This window comes from Bison bison, unplaced genomic scaffold, assembly GCF_000754665.1.
Source record: "Bison bison bison isolate TAMUID 2011002044 unplaced genomic scaffold, Bison_UMD1.0 scf7180017864155, whole genome shotgun sequence".
Taxonomy (NCBI): Eukaryota; Metazoa; Chordata; class Mammalia; order Artiodactyla; family Bovidae; genus Bison; species Bison bison.
Genome location: NW_011494727.1, coordinates 3,329,186 through 3,339,442, shown reverse-complemented (window position 1 = coordinate 3,339,442; position 10,257 = coordinate 3,329,186). Strand labels below are relative to the sequence as shown.

The window sequence follows — 10,257 nt, the reverse complement described above, 5'->3', positions numbered from 1 at the left end:
CTGTAATCAGTCCCTCACACTCTGATATTGGGCTGAACTGATGTGGAGGTTTGGGGGCCCCCAGTTGAGGTCCTGGGGTTGCCATGCTGTTTTGCTGGTCAGCACTTTGACCCCACAGTTGCTGACTGTGGTCTGCTTTGCAGATTTGAGGGTCCACATCACACTGAGATAGGGACTGGCTCCCCTCACCCACGTTTGTAACCCCCCACCCTGTTCTGAGCGGATCCCCTGGAGACCGCTCGCCTTCCACGTCTCACTTTGTGCAGATGGCACGTGAAACTGCCTCGTGTCCTTTTTTCACAAAGTGCTGATGGTGAGGGGCGCAGGCCAAGTGCTGACTCTGCACCTTCCCTCCTGGGTTGGGCTCATCTGCCTGCCAGAGGGATCGATCGCCCTCTTTTTCCAAGCCAAGAGCTGAGTTTTCTCGCTTCACGTCTGAGTGTAAGAACCAAAGGGCCGTGCGGGGGGGTATGGAGGAAGCGCCTGCTGTGTAACTTGCTTGCTGCGTGGGGAGCCCTGGGAACCTGACTTCCAGGGTGGGATGTGGATGTTGGGGGACCTCCGACAGCCCCCAAGCCTGGGGGTGCAGATCCTGAGGGTTTCTGCAGTCATCTCTGAGAACTGTCCTCAAGGTGACTACCCACTGCCCTTTACCCCGAGGACTGCCACTGTCCACTTAGTGGGGACCCCACTGACCTGGCACTCTTGTGTTACTTGGTTCCACTCCTGCTGGCCACTCTGTACCCACACTCTGGCCCCTGGAAATTGTCCAGCATCAGACAGCAGTGCCATGGTTGTCAGGCCTATGCATCCCTTCCGGGGGGTCAAGCTGGGGAAGGAGAGAAAGATGCACTGTGAGGATGTGCCAGGTCAGCTAGCAACTGTCGTCTCTCCAGGAAGAGGCCCACAGGCCAGGCCCCTTCTGCGTGCATCAGTGGGGAAAGGTCATCTTGATTTAAAAGTGTTGGAAATGTCATTGAGTCCCACAGAGCTGCTGGATTCTCTACCCTGCTGGCCTCAGCTCTGGAGATGCAACAGAATCATTCAGGGCATGATTAAAATAATGTGAACGTCATTCTGGGGAGAAGCAGACAGATTCATGGGACATCTGGCTCCTACTTGTGACAGGTCCTTAAAAGCAAACCTAGAACTACTGTCCTGTGGCCGCAAGAGAAAACCAGAATCCTGGAGCATCCTGAAGCCAGGTTGTGTGACTTCCATGGCTTCTCTGGTATTAAGTGAGGCGCCCTGTGCCAGTATGAGCAAACAGCCTGGGGCAGCCCCATAGAGTTCATTTGTAGCCACAAGGAAACATTTGTAAGTGGGTTAATTTAGGGTTTATTTTAAAAGACCTGTGGCAATCTCTTGTTTAATGATTAAAGTAAACCCCATGGACTGCAGCCATCCAGGCTTCTCCGTCCATGGAATTCTCCAGGGAAGAATACTGGAGTTGGTAGCCATTCCCTTCTCCGGGGGATCTTCCCAACCCAGGGATCAAACCCTGGTCTCCTGCATTGCAGGCGGATTCTTTACCATCTGAGCCACCAGAGAAGCCCAAAGTAAACTGGCACCCCTGCTTTAACATGTGATATTTATTATTAAAGATTGACGAGCTGGAAGAGCAGTGCAGCGAGATCAACAGAGAGAAGGAGAAGAATACCCAGTTGAAGAGAAGGATTGAGGAGCTAGAATCAGAACTCCGAGAAAAGGAGACGGTGAGTGGTAGAGCTCTGAGCCATGCTGCTCACATCCCCTGGGCCTTGGCGGGTGAGCTCCACCCAGGGACACGGCAGGTGGCCATGGGACGTGTGATTGGCCCTGGCAGCTGCCCAGGCAGCAGCACAGAGACAGAGCCAGGAGCCACACCAAGGCACAAAGAGCCCAGAGCAAAGGCCTGACCATTACCCTGTGCAGCCTCCTTGTGTTTATTATATTTAGTCAGTCTCAGATCCAAGAGGAGTTGGACATTTTCAAACGCTCTTGTAAACTTTCATAGATGGTCCCTCATCAGAAGTTGAGTTCTGCTGTCAAATTAATGCAGCAGTCACACAGTCATTTCTCTCTTGGGGGGACAGGACAGCTAAGTACAGTGACTCCCCTCTGTACAAACGAGTCCCATTCCGAGAGTGTGTTCACAAGTCCAGTTTGTTCCTAAGTCCAACAAAGTTAGCCTAGGTACCCAACTAACACAATCAGCTATGTAGTACTGTGCTGTAATAGGTTTATCATACTTTTCACACAAATAATACATAAAAAGCAAACCCCAAAAATAAAACATTTTTAATCTTGCAGTTTAGTACCTTGAAAAGTACAGAAGTATCAACTACCTCACCACTGCTTTGACACTTGCTTCTGGACCTCCTGGACTTAAAATAAAGATACTATACTGCTGTCCTCTGTATAGTCCTGTGTAGTAAAAGGACACAAAAGCTCAGCCACTTGTAGAGGATGCTTGCATGTGACAATGTACACCAGGCACGTGAACTGATTTATGCAACTGGACATGCGAATGCACGTTCTCATCTTTGTAAGTTTGCAGCTCGAAGGTTCGTATGGAGAGGACTCACTGTCCACAGAGGCTGGAGACTGTGGGCAAGTTACCAGTCCTCTCTCAGCCTCAGTTTCCCTACAAAAACAGGAATCATACTTCTCTTTTCACGGTGGTATCCAGGCTTCATGCTTTAATTCACGGGACATACTCAGCCTTTAGAATTACCTGATGTGTGTTAGGTATAACATCATCACCATTATTTACACAAACAACACAGGTTCCAAAAGCTGCTTCCATGACTGTACACACAAAGTTGGGGATTTTCAAGAATACATTTTATCTGACTTGCTCTCATATTCTTCTTCAAACTTCTGTCCCCTGTAGGAGTTGATAGACCTCCGAAAACAAAGTGAAATCATACCTCAGCTCATGTCAGAGTGTGAATACGTCTCTGAGAAGTTAGAGGTAAGAGCGGGGAGCACATGCACTTTGACTCAGGTGCGAAGGCATAGGTCATGTTACCCATTTCTCCAAGGCCTCTGCCATTCTCGCCTCACTTGGTGAAGAAGAATGACTTCGGATTCCTAAACAGCCAGTGTAACTACTTGCTGGATGCCTGCTGTGCCCCCAGGGGAAGACTCAGCCGAGTCTGCCTTTTTGTTTTTCCACTTACACAAAGGTGTCGTGTGCGTAACTGTAGCGCAGGTGGCTGCTTCCTGCCGGCAGAAGTCCCTGCAGACCCACAGGAGGGCCAGGAAGGAGCAGGGGACTGAGGGAGAGCTAAGGGAGAGCCTCAGACCAGGGACTGTTCCACTGCCCCAGCCAGTGACCTTGGATATGACCTTGAGCAGGCACACCCCTTTCTGGCCTCAGATTTCTGATCCACAGAAGGAGTGTTTTCAGGTCCTCCCTCACCTCCGAGGGTCTCCTCACTTCCAGAGCACTTTGTTCAGGTACACAGCCTCAGTGTTAGTAACTGGTTCCTGTAACACATTTTTAGAAGGCCTCATTTTATCCCCACAAGATGGAAGCTCTTGTTTGCTATGAAGAATGATCACGTAAAGACTCACAGCAGTCCCGCCACTGGGAGCTTGACTGTCTCCATGGCAACACCACAGGACAGACGGTGCGCAGACCCACCGTCCCTTCGTCTGGCACGGCCAGTGCTTCCTCACGGAGGGCCAGCGGCTGGCCTGGGGCCAAGGAGGCCTTGCCTTCTCAGGGGAGACAAGTCACTCTCCCATTCATGCTGTTTCTCCCCCAGAATGGAACCCAGAGGGGGCCCTGCGGACAATCCTGGGCCTGGGGCTGAAAACCCCATGGGCTGGGATGTCAGATTTCCTCTGCCAGGCACTTTATGAAAGCATCGCTTGGCACCAGGCTGCTTTGGGCAGAACTCTGAGTTCTGCATTCTCTGTGGGCATCATTTTAAGATGAGATCTCTGCTGGCAAACAGCAGGAAGGAGGGGCACACACCTGATTTCCGGGGGTGGGGGGGGCACTTGACACCCGCAGAGAGGCAGGCCCACCGCGGGGACTGACTGACCGACTATCACAGGTCTCAGTGGGCTCCTGCTTTGTTCCCAGACCCTTCTTTCTGTCTCTCTTTAAAAAAAAAAAAATAATAATATATATATATATATATATATATTTGTTTGTTTGTTTGTTTTTGGCTGCGCTGGGGCTTTCTCTAGTTGTCATGAGCAGGGGCTACACTTTGTTGTAGGAGCATGGGCTCCTCACTGCAGTGGCTTCTCTTGTTGCGGAGCATGAGGGCTTCACTAGTTGCGGCTCCCGGGCTCTAGAGCAAAGGCTCAATAGTTGTGGTGCATGGGCTCAGTTGCTCTGAGGCCTGTGGGATCTTCCCAGACCTGGGATCAAACCCGCGTCCCCTGCATTGGCAGGCGGACTCCCCTCCACTGTATCAGCAGTCCGCCCTCTCTCCTTTTGCTGCAGGCGGCAGAGAGAGACAATCAGAACCTGGAGGACAAAGTGCGGTCCCTGAAGACGGACATCGAGGAGAGCAAGTACCGACAGCGCCACCTGAAGGTGGAGCTGAAGAGCTTCTTGGAGGTGCTGGACGGCAAGATTGACGACCTCCACGACTTCCGCCGGGGCCTCTCCAAGCTGGGTGCCGACAACTAGGTCCCGCGTGAGTCCCCAGGGTGTGTGTGACCCGCAGTAGTGCTAGGACATCCTCCCGTTCGCGTGGCTTCTGTCAATGCAGGCGCGGTCTGTCATGTTTCCAAACCAGGGGTGCCGTCCACCCTCTCCTCTCTGGAATAGAAATCCCCCCTCGCTTCTTCTCTGGCCTCGCGAGGTCGTGGATGACTGGACGATTCTGACTCAGGAATCCAGAACTAGGCCTACCTTAAACGTTTACGCAGTCAGGGCAAGGATGTTCATATCTTTCTCAAGGGCTGTTGCAACCATATGAACTGGAAAAAAAAAATAGTATTTTCTAATCCAAATAGGAATAGCCTTTCCACCTCTTTTTTTGTTTTGTTTTTTGAGTAGAGCTCAGAGTATTTGAATGTCCACCAGCTCCAGTGCATGGGGTGTGGCCATAGTAACTTCCCTCTCAGGATATATAGAGATGCTTTCAAACAATGACTTAGTAGATACTTGTCCTGAGAGGAGACAAGTGTCTCCTGGGGGTGTTTCCTGGCTGGGGAATCACCTACATCCACTCAGCCCACTTCTACCGGCCCTCCAGTTTATAAGGTTGCGACAACGTTCCTTTTCTTGGTTTTAATTTCTGAACAGGTTACTGCGCTGTGGGGACAGCACACAGTGAGGGTGCCTAGCACAAAGTAGGTGCTTAATAAATATTTGTTCAATTAAATGTATACAAAGAATTTAGTGTTTTAATCAATCGCCCCGCCCACCCCCCCCCCCCACCTCCTGCCAAAGCCCCTGTTGGAAAGTCCCCCGTCCTGGTGCACTGGGTCATTCTTTATCAGGCATGAATGTGACTTTGTGAGCAGACTCGTGGATTGGCTCAGGTGGCCCTGGGGGTGGGGAAGGTGGCGGTGGAAGCAGCAGGAAATAGTCTGAGCCTCCCCCAACCCCGGGAGCCCATCCTGGTTCTCTGTCCTGGGATAGGGGTGGGGGGCACCTCTGACACTCCAACTACTCTTCCTCTCCAAGTGTGAGGTCTGGGGGTTCCAGGACTGCCGACTGTCCCTGGTAGAGGGGCTGCCCAGGGCTTGGGATTTAGGGTAGGATCCTCTGTTGGGTTTAGATAATTGAAAAAGAAATCACAAAGGATCACACAGGCCCATGAGCGAGAGTGGGTTCGAAGTGACCAAGCCTCGGCCTTAGAGGAGTTCTGCCGAGGTCTGCTTCCTGCGTCCCTCGGTTCCTGGGAAGGGAGGGACCAGAGCCGTAAGCCTCTCCTCTCTCACTGAGTTTCTTAGTGGAGCAAGTAAGTGGGCATCTCATTTGCCCTGTGCATGACACAATTGTCTGAATTTCCCTGGCTGTAGGCATTTCTAAATGCCTTTGACGGAGGGAGAGGCTTTGGTCCCCCCGTACCTGCTTTGAGAACCACTGCGAGAACATGTCCCTCTAAAAAGGTTTTCTCACATGTTAGAATTTATCCCTGCTGAATGTAGATAAGCAATAAAATAGTCGGAGGAGGTGGGCAGGGGACACACGGATGTGACTGTCCACGTCCTACTGTTCTCCTTCGTGTCGCTGAGGTATCTCCCAGAGCGAGGAGGTCTGGTTTGGGATGGGGAAAGACGGGAGGCTGGTGGTCTGGAGCACTGGGGCATGCCAGGGAGACCTACAAGCAGGGTGGGAGGCTTTGGTGAGGTCCACTGGGCCGGAGGCAGCCCTCCCGATGGGCGGTGGGGCTGCTGGCCCCGCCCCCTCCCTGGCGCTCCAGACAGCTTTCGGGGCAATGGTGACCTGGGGAGCCAGACTGGCCCTGGGTCAGCCCCGTGGCCCAGCATTGGGCTAAAGGGTGTTCTTCTCAGGTCAGGCAAGTCCACCTGTCAGAAGGTGGGGCGAGTTTGCTGTCCAGGAGCAGCGGACACCAGGATTCCGAAACCTCAGCTTGGGTCATCTGACGCCCACCACCCCTGTCTGTGAGGCGGTTTATTCATCCAGAAGGAGCTGTCTTGACTGTCCTGAATACACACAGGGGATGTATTCGTTAGAGGACAGAGTTGTCAGAGCCACCGGCACGTTCTGGAGCAGCAGGGCCATGAGCACGGTGGGCTGCTTTTATCCCTGTGTGGTTGAGACCCCTGACCCCTGTTTGCCGACAGCTGAAGAGCTGGGTGAGCGCTGGCAGGTCTAGGTGAGGAGCTGCGAGCCCCCATGGGGCAGGCCCAGCTGGCCCTACACCATGCAGCCCAGGAGGGGCACCCCTCATGGGGAAGCTGACTTGGGCTCAGCAGGGACAGAAACTATGGACTTCAGTTCCTTCTGCTTTTCTCTAAAAATCTTAACAGTTCTTCATTTACTTTCTTTAAAAGAAAAAAACAGGCCCAGGACAACCTCGGCAGTCTGTCGAGAGTCTGGCCCTATCCGACAGCCTCTGGATGTCATGATAATGATCCACTGAATTTGTCTCAGTTCCCCCGTGAGCTTGTTTATCAGGAAGTCCAGCTCCCCTCTCAGCACTCACACGCTTCAGTTGTCTCTATCTTAAGCCAAACGCAGGCAGGGCATAAACGCCACCCCCACCCCCACAGGCACCTCCGCCACGTTGTGCTGCCGGAGGGTTTAGAGCCAGGGCTGCATCTTTATTCCGAGTGGTGTCTCCTGATTTGACATTTCCAAGACTGGCTGCCTAAATCCTGATGCGCTTTCTTTTTTTCTTTCTGCATCTGTAAAATCCGGGACTAAAACAAGCAAAGTAAAATTTGGAAGCCTTCAGCCATAATGATCCTTAAAAATAATTTTCGTTTCAAGTAAATAAAGCCCCACTGGATGTGTGGTCCAGTGGAGAGTGGGGAGGCGAGGTGAAATATTCCTAGTGCCCAGGGAACAGAAAACCACCTGAGTGAGAGGCCAGGACAGCATGGTCAGGCCTGAAAAGAGAGTGTCTACCCGAGACCCGGAACTTGGGTGCTCCCTCTTCCACACTCCCTGGCAGGCTGTTACTCTGGATCATGGTTGGGCACAGATCTTTCCCTGTTTTGCAGAGGAAGCAGACAAGCTATTCCCCCAGGGTCAACCAGCTAGTGAATGAGCAACAGCTTGGGTGGCATCCAGGTCTCCTGGAGACCCTGGTCCTATGTCTTCCTACACGTGTCCACAGCAAGTGACGACTTACAGATGAGCAAATCAGAATTACATTTGTGTTCATTACAGCAGTGAGTTCCTTTTTGAATGATTCTGGCTTTGCAGGAATCTTTTTAAGAGATCATTGTTTAAAATGATGTGGGTGCTCTGAGAGGCCGGAGTGATGAGATGCAAATGCTTTGAGTCTTTCATCAGTGGTTTTCATGGAGACAGAGCTGTGTGTTCAAAACAAGCAGGAGGCCCCAAGAAGGCAGAGCAGTAACCAGAATGCTGGTGCGGGGAGGGGAGCGGTTGGGGGAGGTGCCCATCACTGCCCACCCCCTTCCCAGACTGGAGCCAGCACCAGGTGGAAAGCAGGTGGGCCAGTGGTTAGAACAGGTTGAATGGGACCTGACCAGCCCCCAGGAGGACTGTCCACTGTCTGAGCTGTTGGTCTCCATCCTGCAGGCTCCTTGTGGACATCTCTAGGCTTGGCAGCCCACGGGCACAGCCTAGAGGGTGGTTGGCTGATGCCCGACCACTGTGTCTGACATAAAACATCAAGCAAAGGGGGGGATATAGTTAATGTGCTGCCCAGAGGCATCACTATTGCCCATTGTGAAAAGACTCCTTTTCTGTAGGAAACACTGCTTTTCCATAGAAATCAGGGGCCACTCTAGGTGAAAGCCAGAGCCAACCACAGACTGTGCCAGGGACCTTGTTGTGGGACATCTGGTGTGGCCAGGTGCACCTTTAGAAGGCAGGCAGGCAGGCAGCCGAGATGGGACTTAGCAGAGGCACTCGATGGAGGCTGCCCTCTAAGTCAGAGGGTGCCCTTTAAGACAGAGCCAGCCACTGTTCTCTCCTCACCACTGAAAGTGGCTGTTTTGGTCATTTGTCCTTCTAAAAGCTGTGATGATTCTTTCATTTACTTGAAACATCACTGGGTGTTGAAGCACTGACAATGTAAGCTAGAAGCCTGCAAATCAACGTCCGTATAGATTTTTAAATGGTGTGCATGGTGAAAAGGACCCTGATTTCTGATTGCATGGTTTTCCCCAAAAGAAATATATATTCTGGGGATGGTGAGTGTGACAGACGGCATGGAGAGGGGGATCCTGTATAGAAACGTGTGTTGTGTTACGTCTCTTTTGCATACATTTATCTCAAGAATATGGGTTTCCCGGTTCCTTTTTAAACACCAGCCAGGAAGAAGGTGATTATGGTAAGAATCTGGCAGCTGAGTGAAATGGTCTAGTGAATTTTGGAGTGTGTCTGGGGGGTGAATGTGTTGGGAGAGGGAGCAGGGGGGGAGATGAGGGAGAAACAAGGAAGGGTTCTCAACTATAGAATATATATGTAGCTAAGAGGAGTCTTCAGTAATCCTGGTGGTGATGTTATATGTTCTGATATCCATCTTTGAGAAGAGGAGCTTGTGGGTCTTTTGTTTTGAGCGGAATTGTACAGTGCCCTACTCTCTTTGACGAATGCATAGCCTTGTAAAGAGGGGCCCCCCACCCCACCCCCAGGCCACACAGATCCCTGATGCGCCTGGCAGGAGCCCAGAGAAACCACGGTAGAGTCCAGACTGTGGGATGCTTGACAGGTCTGATGATACCCAGCCATGGGCAGTGCGTTACTGTTCTTGCCCTGTGTTCCACTTTTAAAGTCCTGACTTTAAATAAACTGTTATAGCAGTGTCTTATGGTGTGACAGACAATTGAGGCATTTCTTGCATCACATATAAGAATTTAATGATGAATGTGAGGTAGTTAAGTGGACTTTCCCAAGAATACTGGGGTTTTTTTCATGCCTTTTTGGTACATAAATAATATATCCCTTTTTTTTTTTTAAGAAGAAATTACAATGAGTGAAAATAAAAAAATCACCTGTTGTTATACCATCTGATTATAACCACTGTTAACACTTTGGCATATATCTTTTCAGACATTTTTGTATGCATCTATATAAGTTTTATTACTTTTTTCATGAGATGCAACTATGTTATACATATTATACTGTTTTAATTTGCTTTTTTCCTTTTAACACTATATTGTGAGTATATTTCTATGTCAGTAAATGTGTAACAGCATCATGTTTAACATCAGTGTAGGTTGTACTTTCGGTACTTAGGTTGGTCCCAATTTTATATGGTTGTGCTCAAGGATCGGAGAAGGCAATGGCACCCCACTCCAGTGCTCTTGCCTGGAAAATCCCATGGACAGAGGAGCCTGGTGGGCTGCAGTCCATAGGGTCACTAAGAGTCAGACATGACTGAGCGACTTCACTTTCACTTTTCACTTTCATGCATTGGAGAAGGAAATGGCAACCCACTCCAGTGTTGCTGCCTGGAGAATCCCAGGGAAGGGGGAGCCTAACAGGCTGCCGTCTATGGGGTCGCACAGAGTTGGACACGACTGAAGCGACTTAGCAGCAGCTCAAGGATATGATGAAATCCTTTCTTCTAACATCTTCATGAACTTCTCAGAATATTTACTTAGGATAACTTTCTAAAATTGGACTTGCTG

At 50.7% G+C, this 10,257-nt stretch overlaps 1 protein-coding gene across 3 annotated transcripts in view; it reads left to right on the top strand.

Annotated features, from left to right (window-relative positions):
- HOMER2 (homer homolog 2 (Drosophila)) overlaps positions 1-5,346 on the top strand; it is a 127,931-nt gene extending 122,585 nt beyond the window's left edge. For all 3 annotated transcript variants that reach the window (XM_010841108.1, XM_010841106.1, XM_010841107.1), the window contains exons 7-9: positions 1,605-1,715; positions 2,876-2,956; positions 4,448-5,346. In XM_010841108.1, the coding sequence (XP_010839410.1) occupies positions 1,605-1,715; positions 2,876-2,956; positions 4,448-4,636 (381 nt within the window). In that variant the 3' untranslated portion in view covers positions 4,637-5,346. The remainder of the gene's footprint in view (positions 1-1,604; positions 1,716-2,875; positions 2,957-4,447) is intronic.
- The last annotated feature ends 4,911 nt before the right edge of the window (positions 5,347-10,257 follow it).